The sequence below is a fragment of the Alligator mississippiensis genome, chromosome 2 (genome assembly GCF_030867095.1).
Source record: "Alligator mississippiensis isolate rAllMis1 chromosome 2, rAllMis1, whole genome shotgun sequence".
In the NCBI taxonomy this organism is placed as follows: Eukaryota; Metazoa; Chordata; order Crocodylia; family Alligatoridae; genus Alligator; species Alligator mississippiensis.
In genome coordinates, this window is record NC_081825.1 from 188,734,560 (window position 1) to 188,758,697 (window position 24,138).

At 46.2% G+C, this 24,138-nt stretch overlaps 1 protein-coding gene across 2 annotated transcripts in view; it reads left to right on the plus strand.

The window, feature by feature from the left end:
* The window catches only part of CD81 (CD81 molecule), a 97,664-nt gene that overhangs the window by 23,950 nt on the left and 49,576 nt on the right, over positions 1 to 24,138 (plus strand). For both annotated transcript variants that reach the window (XM_019476857.2, XM_006271192.4), the window contains exon 2: positions 9,419 to 9,533. In XM_019476857.2, the coding sequence (XP_019332402.1) occupies positions 9,419 to 9,533 (115 nt within the window). The remainder of the gene's footprint in view (positions 1 to 9,418; positions 9,534 to 24,138) is intronic.

Genomic DNA, 24,138 nt, shown 5'->3' on the forward strand with positions numbered 1-24,138 from the left:
AAAACTAGATTAGTCCCAATAGGATATTTTCAGCACAGGAAATAAAGTAGACTAATGTGCTGCTACTTTGAGAGGGTGTGGAATGCAACTCCCTCTTCCCTTATTCCTTCTCTCCCTACACACACGGCTACACTTCCTGAACCCATCTTGATCTCATGACCCTCCCGCCTTTTAAGACTTAAAGAGACGGGAAATGCTGAGTGTTTTTTTCCAACCTTCACTGGACAACATAGTTAATACCTTGCAGCGTGTCAGTGGAGTCATGTTTCCTATACTCTTCATATTGAACTGTCCAGCCCTCTCTTGTTCACAGCAAAATGATCTAGTGGTTTATTTGGGGCTGCAAGAGTTGTGCTGCATGTCTGTGCAGTCTGGAACAACAAACCCCTGATGTAACTTGGTATTTTTAGGTGCTTTTGTAATATAAGTAAGTGGCTTGCACTTATTCCTGTGGAAGACAGGGTTACTATGACATTCCAGTAAGTGTGTGGTTTTTTGTTTTGTTCCTTCCCCCACATCTTCTTTCTTTCCCTTTGGAACAAGTGGTTAAACTTCAACCTGGGCAGCATTGGACCAAAGTTTGTATGTGTACATTCTCTGTATTCTGTTTGGGGGCAAGGGGTACAAAGCGAAACAGAGAATTGAGCAGTAACTGAGAGAGGAAATGCCACACTAAATGTGCGTGTGGTTCTGAATACAACCTTTCTTGGGCCTCTTACATGTTGAGATGGTTCCTCCTTACAACCCTAAATCCACCCTGGTGTGCAGGCTGGGAGCGATCCGGGGCCCTTTTTGTGCACGCGGGCTGTGGCCAGCAGCCCGGGCACATGGGGTCGGAGAAAACAGGCGGCGAGCTAGAATTAGTCACGGACGCTTAGTGGTTGATTTTAAGATTGTTTACTTACACCGAAGATGGTCGTGGTGTAGGCTGGACAGTTTTCCAGGCACAGCTCCGCTTAAATCCTCGTTTGAGGACTACGGTCGAGTTGGAGATCAAGAGGGTGCCACTGAGGGTCACTTTTCACTGCCTTTTATCTGTCCCTGGCAGACTTTGGTGACTCCCCAGTTTTCTGGTTTGCCCAATCCAGGGGTCATTGACCCTTGTGGGACTTTCCCCCCCTCGGTGGCTACTGGACAGCATCTGTCAGTCCCAGGGGTCATCTGCATGTACGTGCAGGTTTGGGAGTCCGTTGATGAATTTAGAATAGGGCTCTGGGAGCGGTTGATCTGGAGATACTCAGCTCAAAAGTTGGTCCCTTGCTTTGATTAACTCATGCCAGGGCTTCTAGCCCTTGAACAGTGATGTTTAGAGATTTCCAGGTTGTTACACTGTCTTCTATTGAGTTCTTCCGTTGACTGATCTGCAGCTTCCCAGGTGTTAATTGCTGCCTGCTTCCATGTTACACATTCAATCACTGATTCACTCACTCTTTCACAGGCAAGCCTGATACAGGGAAGGGCAGTTTGATTCCTGCCCTTGTTAACAATGTTACAATGTATAACTTACTAAAACACATTTAGTTGAAAGTTGAAAGGTGAGGAGTATAAAATATAAGCTACAAATGGCATGACACACAAATAGATAAAAATACCAAACTACAAGGGGAGACACAAAATGCACACATACAAATTTTAAAACACAATTCCTTATCTTAAAGTGAAAGAAAGAGGAAGGAAGAAAGGTAGAAAAAGAGAAACATATCCAAAGAAGGGAGAGCAAATGCAGGCAAGAGGAAAAGGGGGCTTTCTGCTACAACATAATCAGATTCATAACAAAACTACACGATCAGGGCTTCAGTGGGCGTCATGGCGAAGTCGTACGTCAGGCCCTCACTTCTTCCGATGATGTTATCCTTCTCAGGGCTTCTCTTCACCACGCACTCTGAATTCCGGACCTGTAAACAAAACTCTCAAACAAAAATAGGTTAATGCATCTTCAACATATTTACAAAGTTTCCATGGAATTTTACTATAACACAAGTGTTTGCTACTCCCCTCTCTTATACACTCAATTAGATGAAATCGTTGAGGAGCCGTCATCTGGTTCTTTTAAATAACGAAAACCTAACTCATAGGCCAATTGCCATTGACCTGCATCCCCCAAAATCCGAAGTTGCCGCTTATTGAGTCCAGAACGCTGTAGGAGAAATTCAAACATGTATCGCTCCTCTGGGGTTCTCGGTGGCAATGATGGAAGATCGGATTCACGATGTCTCGTGCCTTGAAGTTCGGTCAGGTGTCGACGGTCCCGATCACCGGACAATCTTGGCTCCATCAGGATACGCAGTCGTGACAACTGACGAGGGAGATTACAGTTAGTCATGTTTAAACTCCATGGCCGTGAGTTCCAGCCATGAGACTATAGCCTCGTCAGACTCCATCTCAGATTCTTTGTACAGCTGTTGTAATTCTGTCCAAGCACGAATGCGACTGGTGGCGACATCTCACTCATCAGTTGCTTGGTTGACCGTGGCTGTAGGGCAAGCTGCTCTTTTGGGAGTTGATGTTATTATAGGCTGAACTGCCGCCGCAGGAGTTACTGCTGCTGTTGCTGCTTCAGGCAGGAGGGGCAGATGCACTCTGCTTGACTCTCTCTTTCATCGGCAGGAAGGCGTGGTCGGCAGAGGCGTTGCTGCGTCGCTAGGCGGGGTTGCCGGAGACGACACTGCGTCGATGGGTGGAGTCGCTGATCGAACTCTCGCAGGTTCCTCCGAAGCTCCACCCTTCTCTTCCGGTTCTTCCACGCGGTCTCCCTCTTGCTCGGCGCCATCTTGGGCTGGCGTTTCAGGATCCCTTCTCTCAGCCACTTCTTTGACCGCTTGAATAGCCATCTGCAGCTGGGCTTTCAAACTTAAGTTCTTGTGCATTAAATTAGTGATCGTACGAAAAGTTGCACTTAACTCTCCCCCCTTGTCGTACCGCGGGGCCACCCTCTCATCTGCGGCGCGTTCCTCCATCTCCAGATCTTTGCGGAGCTCGGATGGAAGCTCATGACCCCGTAATCTAGATGCCATGAAGGGAGGGAACCGGCCGATTGGCACCGGCTCTCCACTCTCCCGAGCACATCGTAGGCATCGGGCACATTCCCAGGTGAGGGTCGGGTTCACTGCGCCCGCCGGGTTGACTCTGGCGAAGGACACAGTATCGAGGGGCCTAAACAGGACCCACTCATCTCTCATTATACACCCGAACGCCGCAGGGAGCAAATACACTTCCCTCTCCTTCGGGGCTCTGTCTTTGGAGGCTCCCTCTTCTCCCTTCAGCAAAAGGCGTCCGCTGACAAATCTCTCACCCGTTCCGCCCGCCTGGTGGTAAGCGATATGCGCCTCCAGTTCTTCAAAGCTTTTCACTTGGTGTTGGTTATCGCGCCAAGGGCAGTTCTCAACCAATTCTAGCTCTAACGTGTTCTCTCCTGATCCCATACTCGTCGCCATGTGTGGGCCGGGAGCGATCCGGGGCCCTTTTTGTGCACGCGGGCTGTGGCCAGCAGCCCGGGCACATGGGGTCGGAGAAAACAGGCGGTGAGCTAGAATTAGTCACGGACCCTTAGTGGTTGATTTTAAGATTGTTTACTTACACCGAAGATGGTCGTGGTGTAGGCTGGACAGTTTTCCAGGCACAGCTCTGCTTAAATCCTCGTTTGAGGACTACAAGCTCGGTATCTCCTACGGAGTTGTTGAGGCTCCGTGGATCCGTCTCTTTTGCGCGCAGGAAGGGATACGTCTAGGAATTTATTGGCGACGGGGAGAGGCCAGAGGCTGATCAGACCCCTGTTGCCTATTAAGAAATGCGTTGGGTCCGAAAGGATCCGCAGCGCTTAGAGATCTTCACACAGGGTGAGGACTCCTCCTCCTGGTGTTCTCTCTCTCTCTCTCCAACTTGGGCGGAAACCACCCAAGCTTCTTATACGGCTAGCAAGCCAATCACTAGCCGCCACGTGTGCATAATTTAACGTGAACCAATAATGTGGCTCGAATTTTAATACAAATGGCAGGAACTCTTTGCAACGAGCATTTCTCAGATGCAACGAAGAAATGCACACTGCAAAGAAAGCTGCAAATTTGGCTGGAAAATAATTTAGCAGTGCCAAAGCACACACAAAACAAAAATCACAACTTTGGGTTGTGACACCTGGCAGTAAATCTATTTGAATGTATAACTAACTGGAAGGGACTCCTCTATATCTGATGTGTCCCAAAATAGACAAAACTTGTGAGAATAGCTTGCAAGATCTTTTAAGCCATTGGATCAATGCCAGGCTATTTCAACCTTGATTAGATTTATACCTTCTCTTCCACCTTGTTCCTCCTAGGTCATCTCTGACCACATAAACAATGTTTGAAGGTGCCATCAAGGTCAGGGAGGATTGTCTGGAATACTGGTGTCTTTAAATCCAAATGTCAAAGGACTGAGCGCAAGGGAGAGAGCAGCAAGAAAGCAGAAAGAAGTCAGTGGTTTTCTGCGTGTTCTCAAAGCCAAAATTCCACCCTGTAAAGGAAAAAGCAAATAAGAGAAATTGGCGTCACTGTGGAAATGTCTAGCTCTCCTTTTAGGCTTTTATGAGCCACCCCTGGACTGTTCTTTTGAAAGTTATTCTAGTGGAAGCCAGGGTTACTATAGCAATCCAAAGGAATATTTTTTTTCTGCCTCTCGCTTCCTTCCCTTTTAGAACCCAAGAGTCCAAACTCCTCACCTTGTTCCATATATTTTGATAGTGAAAGGATGTATCTCGTTCAAGCAAATGACAGTATATAGTTGACCAAACATTTTCGTTTCATTGGGAAATTAGAATCTCTGAATGTGTGCCACAGTTGCTTTTTTTTTCACGATTTTAAAACGCTTTATTGCTGTGATTTAACAGAAGTGCAGGCTTTACAGCACTTTAAAAATGGGTATAGTGTTTTAAATGAACTCTTGTTAAATGAAGTATTCAATTTGAAGTGCTGTGTTTTACAGCACTTTAGCAACCTACAGCGCTTTAAATAACTTCTGTACGCTGGTTAAATTTCTGGTGATTCTGCCAGTGTCCCATAGGGTTTAAGAGCTGCTGGCTGGCCCTGGGGCTGACATAGTGCCTCTTCCCAGCAAAGGGGGAGGGGGGGGTAAAAGGGACACACTGACACCCCCAGCCTTGCGTGGCTGGGGACCAGATGCATGGAGCTGGGCTATCAGCTTGGGGCAGAGCTGCTGCCAGGCCTGTGGCAGAAGCAGTATCCTCTCGGAGGGGTGGGGGGTTGGCCGTGGCAGGGGTCTGATGATCCCAGTTCTGCCTTCTCTGCTGGTCTGCTGCTGTCTGCAGCCTCCTGCAGCCCCAGGAGGCTGCAAAGCAGGACCTCCTGCCTCCTAGCCTGGAAAGTGCAGGGAGGCTCAGAGGCTCCCCCACTAAACAAGAGCGCTGTAACTTTATAGTACTATAAAAAGTGCTCTAAATTACAATGCAGTAAAATGTGCATGGAGCACTTCTGTACACACCCTGTATCTCTCATACTCTTCACCCCCCACCCCCCCAACCACTTTAAATAACTCTCTGACCCTCTCTTTCAAAAGTGTAAATGGTCATTAGTAACTGGACACGCCTCTTATGGCACTTCACTTGCTTTCTCATGAAGGTGTTGAAACAACGTGAAGGCAGGTACTGTGCTCATCAGAAGCAGAAATTTAACAGTCCAGTCACAGTGATGAGAGAAATGCCCTTTGGGTTCTCTTCCTCCCAGCAGCTGCAGAGAGACTTCTGCTTCAGAGGTGGCATTGATTAATTTTGTGGTCTTTTCTTTATTCCAAGTGAATAAGTAAATACGGGCTTTATTGCCATCCTAGACATCAAATGAGAAACTCCAGACTGGATTCTTGTAACCTTTTTTTTTTCTTTAAAAATCCAACAACCTTATTTGGAGTTGAATTGGAGGAGGCAGAGTGAGCTTTTTATTACTTTTTTTTCCATAGCAAATATTAGGAGCACTTTGAGCTATATGAAGAAGTTAAGGGTAAAGGACTGAAAGACAGAATTCATACGGACCGCTGAAGGTGGTACTAGAAATTGACTTGGGCAAAATATCTGTAGATATTTGTGCCATATTTTCAAAATGTGTATGGTTGCATGTAAAGTAGATCTTGTTTTTTTGCATGCATCTGCAGCTTTCTTGTTTCTAAAAACAGCAAGACAGTAGGACTGGCTTTTGTCCTGTCCTACCATGGTGACTGCTGATTTAGATTTCATTTTTTTTCATGTCGTTCTTCCCTAGAACTAGTGAGATTAGGTGGTTTTAGCAATACTGCAGTCTATTCCCCTCTCATTTTTTAATTTTTTTTAGAAAAATGATCATTTTACTTGTAAAAGTAAAAAAAAAAAAAAAAAAAAAAAAAAGATAGACTCTGCTCTTTAAATTTTCAAGAGCTCCAAGGTACATAAGTACCATTTTTCAGACAGTGGCACTTAAGGTAAATTTTTCATAAAAGTGTCTATATAATTTAAAAGTAACAGTCCCTGTAAGAAGGTTGCAGCAAGTGAGGTCTCACGCATCTTTTTAAACTCTGCTGCCCTTATTTCTGCGTTTTTTCTGAAGACCTGCTTACAAATAAGAGAGAGTGCAGCTGTACCCGATTCCATGGCAGGTCTGGAGACACAGACTTTGTTTCACCATGTAAAATTATTCAGAAGTATTATTATTAATTCCTCTGAAATTCTCAAGAAATGTTGGTTCCAGGGCCTATTTTAACGTAAGTATGAGCACTAGTGGAACAGTTTTGGAACAAGAGAGGTCTAAGTTCCTGTCAACTAAGTATATATGCAGCCCGATATTTCTATGTTGTATTTCCAGCTATGGTTTCTATATGACTGGTTTGTTTCAGTAACTTAGGCCTACAGCTCACATACTGAATACCAGCCATGTTCTTCAGATAGGTATCTAGAGAACTGCCATCTCTGAGGAGAAAATAAGTTGCTCCCTCTTCTTCTGATTTTTTGGAATGGGCTGGGGGACTCTCCAAAGTAATTTCAAAAGCACATTTTGGGGTGGTGAGGGTGTGGTCACAGTTGATGGAAAAGACTCTGTGGGTTTAACCAAAGAAGCTTCACAAGGCAAGGAAGCTGGAAAATGAAGGTCTCTTAATCTCTCTGCTGGAGACTGGACATCTCAAGATCTCTGAGAAGAAAAGAGATGCTGCTAATAGTCAAGCTACAGTCAGATCAGTGTACACGAAAAGTCTGATGGCAACATTTTCAAAGCACTTCAGTATCATTTACTTAAGAGTCTAAGGGTATATCTATACCATGTCAAAGCAAGGATACATACTCCCAAGTATACTTTGTTCACCCATTTTTGCTTGATTGGTGTGGGAAGCAACAGTTCAGAGAGTGGGAAGATGTCTCCAAAGCAGCTTAGCCACCATGTTCCCATGTTTGGAACAGGAGGGCATTCAGCATCCCAGTCATTTTGCTCATTTCTGAAAATATACATTTAAGTGTTTAGATGGGAGCCTACAAAAGTAATGTGAAGTACTTGCTTTTATTAACAGGTACAAAGATGAAGTGTGATACTACAGTGAATCAATATAAGATGAGTTCACTAGAAGCATTAGACCTGAGAATTTATAATCTTGGGATGTGTAATGTGGTGTGTTTAATACAAGACCAAAGAAACTGTTTTGTTTTATCCTTATGTAAGTTCGGAGGAGGCCTCATCCATCTTACGGCTTCCAGTTCCAAAGGGGCTAATCTTAAATTCTGCCTTTGCCTAGGAACTGCCCTGAAAGCTTCAATTGCTAATGTTGGTGTCCCTTTCTAAAAACCATTTTGAAATGCTGCTAATGTGGAGTGTGGTTCTTTCATCCCAGAAACATCTGCTTTCCACCAATAGGAAAATGATGTCCATATACAGGGGTTATAAAACCCTATGGGAATCCTCCAGCTGAAAGCCAGCACTATAGAACATAAATAAAAGATCGTAATTTTTTTTTAACACCTACAACAAGTCTGCACAGAGTTGGTCTGGTCAATTTGATTTAGCTGAAGGATGTTCCTTAAAAGTAGAAGGCATGAACAGGAACATGCAGGAACAGAAGATCTAAATTATTGAGAAGCTGAGGAAACTAGGTCTTAGTTCTGTCTTTTTGCAAAGCATTTGAAAGGGACTAAGACCAGTGATTCTCAACTAGGGTGCCACAGCACCCCGCAGTGTCTTGAGATCCTTTGAAATCCTTTGAGATCCTTTGAAATATTTTTGGGGTGTCATGAAACATTAGCACTGTTAGGTGTGCAACTCAGAGATTTCAAATGGGGATTCATAGTATTAAAATATTCTGATCTGTAATGAACTTTCTGAGTTCTTTGCAGCAAAAGAATTGCTCTTTCACATTTCTCTAGGCAAAAAACAAGTGAAAGACAAGATCTGACATTTTGAGGAGTGCCCTGAATCCAATGACAGGGTGCATCAAGTTGAAAAAGTTTGAGAACCACTGAACTAGAGAAAGGTCTGCATGCAAGTTAGAGGTGGAGTGTTGAAGAGGTGTATTATACAGAATGGCCAGTGCACATGACAAATGCAAGTGGAGCAATGGGGATAAATACTGCAGTAGAACTGGGCAAAGGCAAGGGTGAACAATTGGAGCTGAGGTGCAATGGATTCCTGAACCATGCCATCAACTGGAGAATGGCTGAGCTCAGTCAAGAGAAGGAACTGCATAGCACATTTGACTGCTGTTCCAAAAAGGAACCAGGCACAAAATAGCAGCCATGGGTTATAAAGGTCAGCCTTGCCTTACCTTCCAGTATGACAGTGTGTGGCCTCTGTGAAAGTGGAGAAGCAGCAAGCATATTAACTATTCCCTGGCCTAACGTTCAGAGGATCTTTGGACTGAAATCCTGTCCATCTCAGACCGGAGAAGACCACTTCCTTCCAACCTCCAGCGCAGCAGACAGTGGGATATAGCCCATTGTTTCCATAATTGCTCTTGAAAACTTGCAAAGGAAACTCTTGTTGTCATGCAGCTGTTCAAACCAGGATGGGCCTTATGAACCTTTCCTGTGGTTGAAACAGTTCTGTTCCCAAAGCTGAAAGAATGGCGCTGCACTCTTTTAAATTCGGTCAGCCTAGACATCCCGATGCCAATGCACATTGGAAAGAGAAGACCTTGTTCAGGGCTGAACAAATGTGTAATGCTCCTGCACTTCAGTGGGAGATCTGGAACCTTTCCACATACGGCGGAATTCATGCTAGTAAACAGGCAGGGCCATTTGAGTGTAATCCTCTGTCCTGTGCAGAGGAGCTAGTATCATCAATTTATGGAGAGAGATGTCCTTGTAAGCTATGCTAGCACACTGGGTAAAACCCTAGGTGCACTCGCATGTAGCCTGTGTATTGTGTATTCAGCAGAAGAAGTGCTTGTTAATTTGTACCCTTCTCTCCCTGTTTCTATCTAGCTGGCTGGTGGTATCATTCTCGGCGTGGCCCTGTGGCTTCGTCATGATTCGCAGACCACAAATATTCTGTACTTGCAGCTGGGTGACAAGCAGGCCCCCAACACATTCTACGTGGGTAAGTAGAACCCATGGAGGTCATGGGGCTGGTGTTTCTTTCCACTTGTACAAAGTGCATGGCTTCAGTGACTTTTGGGACATCCCAAAAATGCAAACAGAAAAAATACTGCAAAGCTACATGAAGTGTACTTGGCAATATGGGGGAATGTTTGTTCACCAGAGCGCCCCAAGGGATGACAAGGTCGAATGGTCACAAACTCCTCCATGACCATTTCGGGCTGGACATAAGGGAGAACTTCTTTGCTGTCCGAGCCCCCAAGGTTTGGAATAGACTGCCACCGGAGGTGGTTCAAGCACCTACTTTGAACGCCTTCAAGAGACATCTGGATGTTTACCTTGCTGGGATCCTATGGTCCCTGCTGACTTCCTACCCCTGGGGGAGGGGACTGGACTTGATCCTTCAGGGTCCCTTCTGGCCCTAGTGTCTATGAATCTGTGACTATACAGAAATAACACATAGTTTAAAATATGCCATGCACATGTAAATCCTATTTGATTAAATGTAACCTGTGTTTTGCCTGAGTCCCTTATCCTGCCAAAATAAAATGCACCTGAAATTGTTTTCCCTCCTTCCTCCTCCCCTTCTTTTTTCTTCTTTTACCCATGTATGCAACAGCTGGATTATTTTTAATTTCTCCTATGCCATTTTGAATAACACGCCCCTTTTTAAAACATTTTAGCTTCAGCAGGGGGTTGCATGATGGGATTGGGCCTAAGAGAAAGGTTTGCTTCTTATAGTTACATTTGGGGATTTTTGTCTCTCCTAAAAATGACACTGAGTAGCTGATTGGTTAGCAGTGGAAAATAAATTGAAAAGAACAGCATGACTCATGTTCTCTAGGTGTGTGTGTAGGGGGGAGGGAGGGGAGAAATGGGGGTGTTCTTAAGTTTTAATGTGATTTCATTAATCTGTCAGTATGCTGACTTGCTGGGAAAGTAAGGATACCCTTATTTGGCTGTGTTCAAATGTACATGACCTGCAGCAGCCAAAGACTTAAACAACTAGCATGAACAAAATGTCTGCTTGCAACGTCCCCATCTCCTGTGAGGTCTGGCCTCCTCCTCTCCCTTCACTGTTTGTCTAAAACCAGCTGTCTGGTAGAGAGAAGGCTGAGGATGCTGTGCAAAAGGGGAGGGATACCGACTGTGAGGGTCTGGCTGGGGCCAGAGTATTCCTGCAGAGAGGGGCAAGGGAGTCTGTCATGGATGGGAGGGAGGCATGTGTAGCAAAAATATTAAAAAGACTTTTTTCTGCTACTGTCCAAACAAAACATGCATGGATTCTCCTCAAGTTTACTCCAGTTGAACTGTGACTTTACAGGGGATTCTCCCCAACATACTGGTGTAAGGGGAGATTCAGAACGATAACTACATCCCCTCCTTCCCTAAAATAACTCAGTGTGCAAAAGAGGTCTTCATCCACATGCAAAATATCTGTATCCAGTAGAAAAGGGCATAGGGCAGCCTCCTTTCAAACATGACATGAGGGGAAATGTGATGTCATTCTCATGAACTAGTGCATACGTGTGGAGCCATGGGGTTTAGCAGTATTGAGACCGACCCCCTCTTGCTTTAAGGCTGCCAGCTGTGCATAGCGTTTCATCTCTGACCTCCCTTTTTTAAATGCCCTATAGCCTACTTAGGACAATTCTAAGGAAATGGTAGGTCACTGACCAATATTGAATCTCTGGTATTAGTGCTGGTATTGGGGATTATGCCTAACCATGGGATGGGAAGAAACACAAGAACCTTGTGTCTCCCCCTGCTGCCTCTCGAGATGCACTTTGGCAGACTACCAAGTTTTCCATTAATTTTAAGGAAAATAAAAAGAAGCAACTCTAGTGGAGCATTGGTGAAATTCCTGAAACACTGTCACACCATACTCATCCCTGTCCCATAAATACCAACATTTACCACTGTAGCACAGCCAGCTGGGTACCTAGACAGTTGAACCATGGCAGTTCAAATGGGCTGCTTCAGTAACAGCTGTTCCAGCTCATGTTCATCCATGTACCTGGATCTGTTTATGCTCTCTATGTGCCATGCTGGGTGCTGAGCTCTTGAAAACTTGGTATTTGGATTGAATCTGAGCTCCTTTGGCAATCTGGCCTCCAGTTCTTGAGACTGCTGAGCTGTGTTTATTGTAAGTGTATACAATAAATAGCTTGAATATATCTGAATCATTTATCTCCTACTGCAAGTTGGGAGAATATACAAATGTAAAACTTGATGTACAACACTAGACCAGTAAGCCGTGTAGTCTGGAATCTTGTTTCCAGTGGTAATCAATACTTACTTAAGAGGAAGGTGCCATTCTTAAATTCTCCTGCCTCACCAAATTAACCCATCTAGTCAAGGCATGGGCAGACGTGCATGTGACATGCTCCAGATTGTGCTCCAATCTGGAGCACTTCAAATTCAGTGCTTAAGCACCATGCAGCTATGTATGCCATCCCACCCAGACCCTTAAAACAGCTGCAAAGGCATGCAGTGGTAGTGCCCTCCAGAAAGGCGGTCGGTGAGAAGGAATTCTTGCATGTGTCTCTGTCACCAGAAGTCCTTGAGTATAGGAGAGCATGCACTGGCTGTCTCCCCGTCCTTCTCCCCACCCACCCATCCCCATGGAACCACTGTGGGAAGATCAGGATCTGTTATGCTCTGGTGGAGTGTGCAGGCATTTGATGAAACATCTAAAAGATACTCCTCTTATTTACTCAATTAGAAAACGATCACCCCCAACCCTGTTTAATGGGGGGAGGAGCCCCTCTCCTTACAATCGAGCATGACGCCTCAGGAGTGTGGGCAGCTGCCTTGGCTCCAGCTCTGGCCTCAACCCAGGGTTGGGGCTGCAGCAGGAGCTGCAGCTGCCCTCCTGCCACCTCTGCATGCACCCCCAGCCCCCAAACTCCTCCCCTGCAGGCCCCAGTCTTCCCCCCACCCCTCCATTCTGCTTCTCCCTCTCTCTCCCCTTCCACCACATTACTCCTTATCTTTCCTCTGGTGGCAGACCCTGCCTTTGCCACAGCCTTGAGCACAGAGCCTGTTCTCCAGCCCAGCCCAGCCCAGCCCAGCCCAGCCCTGTACCAGCAGTGCCAGCTCTACACCACTGCTGCGGAGCTCAGCTGGAGCCATGCCAGAGGTCGACTGGAGCAGCCGGCCTGGGGCCTGCTGGCATGGAAAAGGTGACGGTGGGGGTGGGGAGAGGCTTTAGGGGAGGGCGGAAGATGGGATGAAGATGATGCTGCAGGTGGCAGAAGCAGCATGGAAGGGAGAACAGAGGAAGGGGGAATTAGGGCAGTTTGAGGCTATGGTGGGGGATGCAGACGCAACAGGAGACAGAACAGGCACAATGGGAGACAAGTGAGATGGGACAGGACAGCCAGCAAGGACAGCTGCCTGCCTCTCGCTGCCTGTCCCACTGCCTCCACACTACCTGCCCCCTATCACCTGACTCTCACTGCTTGTCCCATTACTGCTCCCCACTGCCTGCCCTACCACATGCCTCTCTACTGCCTCCTCCACTGTCTGTGCCCCACTACTGCCCCCCTCATCAACTCTTCCCCCCACCATCTGCAGTAGTTGGGTGGGGATGCATTTAACGTGATCCTCCAATAATTAAATTCCATAGATGGAAAATTTTCCATACATTTATAAATTTTCCATGCGTAGAACCTAATTTTTGCAGGGGTTGTTTTATATGCAGGGTCTTCTTGTATTTGAATAAATATGGTATTGCCCTAAGAGTAAGTTTTTTTTGGAGCACTTTTTCAGGAGCAAATATCTGTACCCTCGCTGTTTTGGAGCACTTCAAACAGCACACTTGTCCATGGCCTCTGTTGCCTATTGCTCTCCCTATGGGTGAAAGGTATTCATTCCCAACTCCACTAGATTTGTCTTGTACCAGGACCCCCTGTAGTCTTCAGTACATGGGCGGGGCACCGTTTGGCCTGTCTTCATCATATCGGCTTTTCAATGTAAAATGTAACACGATGAGGCTGTGAAAGAACAGAAAGCCCAATTCTCCTTGGTCCCCCCAACCCACCACCCACATCCAAGTACTAACTTGGTCCAAAGCATTTCATTTCCTTCCTGAGGCAAAAAAATGATCACTTTCCCAGACCTTTGCTAGGAGGAGCTGTTAATAAATCTAGAGAAACCTGGCAATTAAACAACTAAGTATCTTTCTCAATGACTGTTTTCTATGACTATTGTATTCTTCCTCCCCCATCTTCCACTGCCCCCACCCCCCAGATTTTCTACAGAGTGTCACAACCCAAGGGTGTGATTTTTGTTTTTGTGTGTGCTTTGGCACCACTGAATTATTTTCCCGCCAATTTGTAGCTTTCTTTGCAGGGTGCATTTCTTCTTTGCAGCACAGAAATGCATGTTGCAAAGAGTTCCCACCATTTGTATTATAATTCGAGCCCCATTATTGGCTTGCGTTAAATTATTCACACGTGGCGGCTAGTGATTGGCTTGCTAGCCGTATAAAAAGCTTGAGTGGTTTCCGCCCAAGTTGGAGGACTCCACGAACACCAGGAGGAGGAGATTTCACGCTGTGTGAAGATCTCTAAGCACTGCAGAGCCTATCGGACCCAGCGCATTTCAAACAGGCAACAGAGGTCTGATCAGCCTCTAGCCTCTCCCCGTCGCTGAGCGCAATCCTCGACGTATCCCTTTCCCTGCGCGCAAAAGGATCCACGGAGCCTCGACAACTCCGTGGGAGAGATCCGAGTGTTGTCGCAGTCCTCAAATGAGGATTTAAGCGGAGCTGTGCCTGGGAAACTGTCCAGCCTACACCGCGACCATCTTCGGTGTAAGTAAACAATCTTGAATCAACCATTACGCGTCCGTGCCTAATTCTAGCATGTCGCCTGCTTTCTCCGACCCAGCGTGTCCGGGCTGCTGGCCACAGCCCGCGGCGTGAAAAAAGGGCCCTGGATCACTCCCAGCCCGCACACAGAGCAGCACATATTCTGGATTGGGTTTGATAGCAGAGGCTGATGACAATGTTAGCTGAAAAAACACACTGGACTGAAGATACAATTTGAGTACAAGCACCTATTTCCTGTGTGACATTTAAGAAATGACTCTCTAGTGAGGCATTCTGTTCACTGCTGCCTCTGTTGCTCAGAAAAGGATCTGCTCGGGTTCCTCATGCTGACTATAACTTCCATTTGGTAATAATAGCAGAGCATTCCCTTCAGCTGCTATCTGCCTCTCCCAGCCAAGCCCCCTGAGTCTGGAGTCTCTGGGATGAGTTTTACAATTAAGACATACCCTTCTAAGCACACCCTGCCCTACTCCTCTTCTTTCTTTTCTTCCCTACTCCATGCCAACATTTCCCAATTCACAAACAGGAGTGACCAAACAAGAAGCAACAGTCTCAAGTTGCAGCAAGGGAAGTTTAGGTTAGATATCGGGAAGAATTTTCTCACTAGGAGGGTAGTGAAACACTGGAACAGGTTACCCAGAGAGATGGTGGAAGCTCCATCCTTGGGGGTTTTCAAAACCTGGCTAGACAAAGCTTTGATTGGAATGATCTAGTTGGAGCTGGTCCTGCTTTGAGCAGGCGGTTGGACTAGATGACCTCCTGAGGTCCCTTCCAACCCTCATTTCCTATGATTCTGTGATATAACCAGGGGTGACTGGTACCTCCTGAGTCTGGGGGGACACAGTTTGTGTCCAGGTGGGCCAAAAGCCCCATATCCACTCCTATACTTCTGTGCCATGGCTTAGTCATCCCCCCGTACCTCAACATGCCGCCCACCTGCGTGGGAAAAAAACTGCCTCATCCTGAGTGGTGCCAAGTCGGACACCAGTCTCAGGGGGGGTATGTGCCCCCTGTACCAGTCACCTGTGCCCTTGACTGCCCTCCGGTATGCTACCTCCCCTCCTCCTATCTCCCCCACCTCTGTGAATAGTGTGCTGTCTGGTATGGAGATATTTCTTTCCAAAAATCTGCTACAGCATTTATAACAAACATTGGACTCTGGTGCATGGCTGTAGGACAGCAGGAAGCAATAGAATTATCTGGGACTGAAGCCTTGTTCTAGGCTGCAGGGACTGGGAGGAGACAGCTTGGTAAATTTGCCTGCCGTGATCAGTACTACAGAGGCCATTTTGCAAGGGAGGTGTGGTGGTGGTGGTGTGTTTTGTGCATGATGTAAAAATGAGTATTTAAAAAAAAAAAGAGGTAGGGCCAGCAAGGAAGGTGTGTAGGCAGTAGACAGCTGCAAGTGGTGTAGGTGTAAAGTGTAGTGCTAGGTCCGTTTGCTCACTGGGTGCGGCTTGCGGGAAGGTCTAGTCTCCCTTCTCAGAAAATGAATCGGCTGACCCCAAATCAGGCTGGCAGGCTTGCTCGCTGTTTATGTTCTCCAGGTTTCTTCCTTCCATCTTGGCAACAGGAGTGGAGCAGCTGGATGTTGTTCTAATGTGCAGAGAGCGGGGGAGGGTTTTTCCATTCGGTGGCTGCTTTGACTCTCCTGCTTGGGCCTCACTGCTCTCAATGCCTGTTCGTTGTCAGTTAAGGGGAGAGCTGCCTGAGTTGTGGCCCTGGGATGGGGTGAGCTGGGGGAGGGAAAAGCTCTGCTATGAAGCACAAGGGAAGGAGTGGGGAAGAGTGTCTTGTCTTGCATGCTACTTTCCGTAGACCTTGACTGTTGGATGCACCTGTTGTTACAGATTCCTGTGCCAGTTGACAGCTGCTCTTCTCATTCATGTTTTCATTCCTTGCAGAAGGGGTGTTCGGGGCTGGGGTTTTCCACAGGAAATAAATACCCTTTGGAGATGCTATGGCTCCAACTCATTCTGTTTTTAGGTTGGCTTTTGAGAACTTACAGGCTCTTATTTGTCACCTCCCGTGCATTATTTTTAGTCCATCTGATCATAACTGCTCCCTGCAACCTTGGCTTTGAGCCCGTCTGTTCCAGTTACGACCTTGACTGTCAGGAAGATGTTGAGCCCTTTTCATTCTTCCAGTTAGATGAAGAAGTTGCTTTTCAGCAAGGAAAATAAGTGGGGAACTTCCTAAGGGAAGGTATTTTGTATATGACCACACGGGACAAGTCAGGGTGGAGCAATATCAGAGCTCTCTTCTGAAACTGGAAGTAGCACAGCCACAGGAATGTGGTGTTTAGAGTTGTTTCGTGCAGGTGTACCACTTCCATTTCCGGAGTGAATGCATACAGTACTAGCTTGGGGACCTCTGCATGCTGCTGTTGGGAGCCATACAGGTTTTAAATGGTATGTTGATGCTGTGGAGCAATAAGGCAGTACATATGAAGCTGCTTTCTTGGAGTAGAACTGGGCATACAATCCAATCTGCACGTAGCTGGCAGTGTTTTTCAAAGGGATAGCTGGTGGTCTCCATGTCCTACACTACTTTTGTTCTTAGAGCGCTGGCAAGTTAGGTTCATTCTCTCTCTCACACACTGCTGACCTGTATAGTCTCTGTAGCATGGGAAAGACTTTCAAGAGCACAGCACTGACTTTTCCCAGAGGAGTTGGGATGTCTAACTTTTTTCCCTGTGCCTTCTGAAAATCACCCCGTTTCTTGAAGGAGCAAGACAGTTTATTCCTGTGTCCACTCTTCTCCCTCATGTAGCCATGCTGCTGCAAGCTGCTCTTGACTTGGTCTGGGTCTGAGATACTCCACAGGTGTATTTCTAATGATCTACTAACTCAGACTACACAACAGCGGAAGATGCTGTGGATCATTATGAGTCCCTAGCTGAGGCATCAGACTAAATGTTAGGTTTCAAAAAAAGGATTAAATGTTGCAAAAAAAGGGGGGGGGGGTTAAAGGTTGCAAAAAAGATAACTAAAAACAAAGTGTGTTGAAACTATCAATCAACCTCCCTGTGAAAAGAATTGAACTGTTGGTGCTGTACAAAGCAGCATCTCTGATTTCTCCCCTTCAGCCTTGGAGACTGCAGATAGTGATTTCAAGTGTTGTACCCTCCTCTCCCCCTTGCAATTGACTGTAAGCCTGGGTGTAACAGCATGTTCCAGCTGCTGATGATCTGATGCTCCCTCTTCTAAACTCTGGAGAGGCAGCAACAAACTGAGGGCAGACTGCTGCCAGGGCTCTTGAAGACTCCTTTGACAAAAGGCTTATTGTTTAGCACAAGATGAGATTAATGTGGGAGCTCGGTCCTATTCAGTGAACTTGATCCAACTGAGCAAAGCTGGGAGCCGGGTCCTGCAGTCGCTTTGTGTGCTGCACAAGTAGTTCTGTTGAGGCTGCATGCATAAGGAAGGGCTTGCAAAATGGGCTTCTATAAAAGGGTTCCCACAAAGTGACTTTTTGATCGTGGGTGTTGGTACCTCCAGCTCTGGTCAGCAAATGTAATGATGCAGTTCCTGAAACAGAGCAGCTGTGAATCTGACAGAAAGAGAGGAATGTGGAGGGAGGGAAGCTAAGAGGATTTTCCTGCAGGAAGCAATTATCCCCAGAAGCTGTGAGGTGCTTTTTGTATTTAAGCTACTTTGCAACAGGCTTGTGGGGACAGAGGCTGGAGATACTGAAAGTGTAGAAGAGATGAGTTACAACTCCAGGGGAGATGCAGATTGTAGGTATCGTGCTGAACACTGTTAAGGAAGCCAAGGGCAGCTGTGGTGGGAGACTTGTAGTATATCTGCAGTGCAGGTGGGGGATGCAATAGCAGTGCACGTAGGCCTGCCATCTGGTAGCTTGGCAGTGCTAGCAGTGAAGATGGGGCAGTACCGATCAAAGTTTTTGGCAGCATTTGTGGGTACATGCTGGGATGACACGTCAAACTGTCTTCACTCTGAAAGTCAAGTGCTCTGCTCTAGTGAACTCAGGTATGCCTAGCTATGCTGCAGTCATTGCAGTGATGTATCACAACATAGGTGTATGTTTAGATAGATCATGAAACGGTGTACCTTCAGGGTAGGGAGTATGGAGCTAGACATGCCATTTATTAGCTTTTTTGACCTGTAACAGTCCCTTTCTTAGGCCATCGGGTAAGGGAGATGGAGACTCTTCAGAGGGAGAGAGCAGTGGAATTCCACCCCTAACAGGTTCCACTTGTGGCTGTCTCGTCCCTTCTAGGGAGTAGGGGGTATGATGACCTAACTAGTAGGCCTGTGCAAAGCGGCTAGTATTCACTTTGGGTTCGGATTCGACCGATTCTGGGGGGCAATGATTTGATTCAGTGATTTGAATCACTGCCCCGAATAGATCCGGACAAATCCGATTTGGAGATTTGGCTCCTGCTGAATCCCTGACTTGCCCAGGTCCATCTTCTTGTCTGGCCCACCCCGGCTCCCCACACTTTGGGGGGAGGGGAAAAAAAAGCCCCACTCAGCGGGTCTTGCTGGGCAGGGGGTGATCCCCGCTGCCCCCCACTGCCCCATGCTGTATGAGGGGCTCTGCACGAGCCCCCCAATCTCCCCTGCTCCCCCAGCCCCCCCCCCATGGCTGGCCCACCTGCTGCGGCTCCGGCCCTTTAAAAAAAAACAAATGAGAAAACCCTGCACTTACTGCTGCCCCACGCTACGTGGGGGGGGGGGCTCTTCACAATCACAAGCCCCCTGATGCCCTGAGGCTGCTGCAGGAACGGTGAGTCCCAGGGGTTTTCTCAGTGTTTGTTTGTTTTTTTTTTAAAGGGCTGGAGGTGGCCTGGGGGGGGGGGGGGCCCGTGGGAGGTCTGGGGGGCAGGAGGGCTCATACAGAGCCCCCCATGCACTGGGGGGCAGTGGGGATTGCCCTTCCACCTGCCAGCACCCAGTGAGTCAGGGCTTTTTTTAAAGCATTGGGAGCTGGGGCAGCCAGGGCAGCTATGGTGGGGCTGGGGGACCAGGCAGGGGATGGGGCCCGGCGGGGGTCCCCTCCCCATGGTCCCCTCCCCCCTCCCTTGCCCCTAGTACTTACCAGCTCTGAGTCCAGCTGCAGCTCCCTGCTACAGCCACCGGGGACTGCCCAAATCATCAAAACTGTCCGAATCTTTTCTGAAGATTCAGAGAGCTTTGAATCAGTTCGGACCTTTTAATTGGTCTCCTGATTCAGTTTGGATTCAGTGATTCGGCCACCAAATTGAATCACCATCCGAAGCTTCGAACAGCCCTACTAACGAGGTAACAGCATGTGTTTTTTGCTTAAAAAGCAAAATCCCCTTTACTCACTTTCCAGTAAAATGGAGCCAGTTCAGAGAACATTCTCTCTTTCTCATCGGTAATCTCGCTTTCATGACATTCTCTTGACTGCCTTTCAAGCAGGAGTCAGAGCAATCACACAGGTCATCAACTGCAAGTCCTTGCTACCTCAAGAAGTTGCATTTCCTTTGCAAATTCTTCCTCCCTTTCTTCCTGTGTCAGCCACATCTCTCTCTTTCTAACACTATTGATGGTCGGGGGAAAGAGAGACAGTGCTGAATGACAAAGCCTGATGTGATCCTGTTCTGGAACCCCCTGGTTCGGTTTTTGCTGCAGGTCCCATCCATGCAGCCATCATTTTAGATGGTTCATGGGTTTTCTACAGGTGATCCTGATGGGAGAATTTTGTCCTTTGTCATTTGAGAAATCTTCTTGAGTTGCTGTTTCTCTTGCAAAGGTAGGGAGAGTCTAGAGTGGGAAGAGGTCCATATTGCTTATTATCCTCTTGAATACTGAAATGAAACTCGCACTGAACACTTAGCCTTTCAATTTAATACAAGGACTGTTGTTATGTGGTGAGGAAACTGAGGGGAGACCTCAGTCAAAAAAAAATGGTGGGGGTTCTCCTAGCCCTTTCCCTCAGTCTGTGGGCAAGGCAGCTCCCTAGCGTGTGATTGACTGGGTGGTGCTGAGGACCTGCTTTGTCCTATCATACTACTAAGAGCAGTTTTGGACCTAACTTGTGTCAACAGAGCTGGCTGACTTGGCCAGCTGACGTAGTGTCTCTAGGCAGAGTGCCAGGATGCGTTTGGTGTAGGGAGGGGACAGTATAGGTTTCATGGACCATGAGGTGGATCAGTTATCACTAGTGAGTAGGCTCTCATGCAAGAACAGTGATAGCTAGACCCAGATAAATTGTAAATCCCAACAATACAAAGTATTTAGTGCTGCAGATCTGCCCCAACACCCCAAGGACTGAGTGGCAAACAAACCTAGTTTATGGTGGGCATGGAAGTTAAAGCAGGGGGACTACAGTTGCCAGTGTCCTGCTGCTATAAAGGTGGTTAATATAGGCCTGAGAGATCAAAGTCTTCATGGTTTCCTTGGTATAGCAATCTTTCCTCTCTGTCTCCATTACATCCCATCCTTCTTACTCTGTCTCTTTCTGACTTCTCTCTAACCACTTGAAATTTTGCTTTTAAGTTGCTTGGAGTCTCATTTGCCTTTTATCTTTCACATAGAGGGAAAAAATAGGGAGCACCCAATATTTGCTTTACCTTCTCAGGTTCTTTTTGTTTTTACTGGAAGTATCTGGTGAGAGAAATAGGATGCTGCAGTCGCATTACTGTGGAAATGCCCCTACTCAGCAGGTCCTAAATAGGAAGTTTGTATCCACCTGTTAATAGCAAGTGATAGAATAACACTGCACCCCGCATGGAAGCTGAGCCAGCTGCAAGGGAAAAAGGGTAAGGGATACAAATTTTGGATATAAATCTCCCCTCCATCTCCTCCCTCCTTCCCCTGTCCCAGCTTCTTACTGCATTATAGTCCTGCTCCATACTGGCCACTATCTCCTATACTGTTGCTGTAATAGCCAAGGATTCCTTCCAGGGAATCTAAGACAGCTTTCCATATAAAACTCTAGGTGAAACTGTATGTCTGCTATGGGAAGCACAAAGCCTACATGGTAGAATTTCACACCCTCCCTGGTAATTCAAATTGAAGAACCTCATTGGAATTAACCTAGCTCTGTTCCGACATGGGCCAGACAGCTTTGGCAGTATGTCAGCAGTGGGGGCTTTCCTTGTCCCTGTGTACTGGGGACATACATCTAGAAGTTGTGCCTGTACTACTACCGCTTCTCTTTGCCCCCAGCTCCCTGGCTACAGCATGGGTTCAGTTTCCAGTTGGTGGAGAGCTGCATCAGGGTCAGGCACTTGGAAGGTACATCTGTGCTGCCACTTCTCTCTTTCTCCTTCACCCAACTCTGGCATGAGCAGCCTGGCTCAGTCACGTCCCCCAGTGGTTGGAAGTTTTGCTCCTTTATACCAGGACAGGGATAAGCAGCAGCAGTGTGGGCACAGTTTGCAGATGCCTGGCCTTGGAAGTAGCAGCTTCTCGCTGCTCAGCCCCAACGTGGGCACTGATAAAAGCAAAACCCTCTGGTTTTGGCTCTGGCTGTGCAGGCCTGATTCAGTGGCTCACAGGCCAGATCCATCCCCTAGGTTGTATGTTGCCAACCCCCGTGACACAACTTGTAGCAAGTATAAATGTATAAATGCATGCTTATTCCTGTCTTTTTCTCCTCATTGACTGAAGTATAAATCATCAAATCAAAGACAAAGCAGAGCCAGTGTGTGCCCATGAAACCGTGTCACACAGGATGCTTCTACACCTATCCAGGGACCTGTTATTAGAAGGCTAGATGTGTTGTTGATACAGATACAAATGTAGCTTGAATTCCCTTCTTATTTGGGTTGCTGCCCATCGTGATTTTGATGGGACTCCCCTTCCACGTATGTTTCTAAGAATGTTGCCATCATATGAGAAATGTCTTGACCCATCACATCAGCATCCACAGATAGTAATGCTTATGTCATGGTATGAGCATGTACATAGTAAGAGTCTAGAGGTAGGTAAAATGACTAAATTTCAGAAGAATTAATGTAATTCATAAGGTAGAGAAGCTTTTGCCACTTTCAAGAGAACACCACGTAAAGATTTTTCCAATAATACATTAATTGTCAGCATTATGTTAGAAGCATTACATCATGATTAGACTCATTGGATGAATCCCCCCCCCCCCAAGTGCATGTCAGCTTCTAGTATTCATGAAAGCTGCTCCAGATTTAACTCTTCATTGGGTGTCTCCTAGATTACAACAACTTTCAAGACAAGATAAAGCTTTGCTTATTGCTCTAGATAAGCAGTTTTCAACCTTTGGGTCTCAAAACACCTCTCATTAAACTCTAAGCCAGCTTACGTTTTCATTCATTTCATGACTACAGAAAAATAATAGAGCAACTTGTTCCATTGCAAAGAACTCAGAAAGGGCACAGTAGAGATGCTACAGATTCCTGTTTGAAATCTCTTGTGAATCATGTGTAGGTGTATGCACGCTTTATTATTACACAATACCTTTACAAGGATCCTACAATACCTCAGAGTACTATGACACCCTGTTCGGGAACTGCTGTAAAGAAACATCCTGGGGATTCTTTTGAATATAATGTTTGTAAAGAACTTGAGTGCCAAAAGTGACTTAATTTTTTTGAGTGCCCAATTAAGACTAAATGACTTCTGCTTCCACTCTCCCCTACACATGCCCAGAAGTTGCTGAGCCTACATAGTCTCAGAAAATCTGACCCCTTTGAGGTATATAAAATTGTGAGTGCTCAAGTGCCAGTGTTTACCAAAGCTAATTGAAGCAGATACTTGTGAAGTCATTAGAAGGTGAACTATCTCCAAATCACTAGGTTAATCATGGGTATTTGCGGGATATGTTTGCCATGCTGTATTAGGAGGACATCAAATGAGCACTGAAGCCATATGTTATTAGCTTGGAGCTTTCTTCAAGATTTCTTCTTATATTTGACTTCTCTCTTTTAAGGCCCGGCAAGCCTGCTGCCATGGTAGGTTTTCCCTTCTACCATATCATTCCCTCAGTAGATCTCAAATCAATGGAGAAGCTATGCTTGGAAACGTATGCCTCAGAACTTCTGGAATATTCTGCTCAAAATGTTTCTCTTTTGTTTCTACTGCCCCTTCCCCCTTGTATTTATCCCCAGACTTCTCCTCCGTGCCCAGATCTACTCCGCCCCCGACAATCCCATATTCATTTAACTTCCTTAAAACTTTGCACTTTTTTAGAGAGCTGTAAGGGCTTGATACACAAAGTACGCAAACTTGCAGAGAAGCAATAGGGCTGATGGGTAGGTAATCAGATCTGTTTGCTCTCATCTCCATATAGTGATATTATCTCTGTAGACACCAAACCACAGTGAGAACTAAAACTAAGCATCACAGAGATGCTTAATGGGATGTTCTAGACTGAGCACTGAGTCCCACTGGGTAGAAGGTTTTCTTAATCTTTACGAATCTATGGAGGAGCCTCTGGGAAACCCATCAGACTTGGCCCTTAATATAATCCATGGCCTGTTGTGACCTATTTATAAAACTTTTCTAAAAAGGTCACATGAATATATTATCTCAAATAGTATATAATTAGAAGTTATAATCCCTATCCCATGATCATATCTTTTGAGCTTTAACATATCTTAAATTAAAACATGGATATATAGGTTCATTTAAAAAAAATCTTAAAAAAGATTTAAAAGATTTAAATATAAAATTTTGATCTAAACTTTTGAAATCTGGGGTTTTTTTTTAAATCATTGTTTTTTATCTGCCCTGATATCTATATATACTTAAATAACTATATATAGATACAATGCATCCTTCTGGTTAATAAAAATAAATACCAG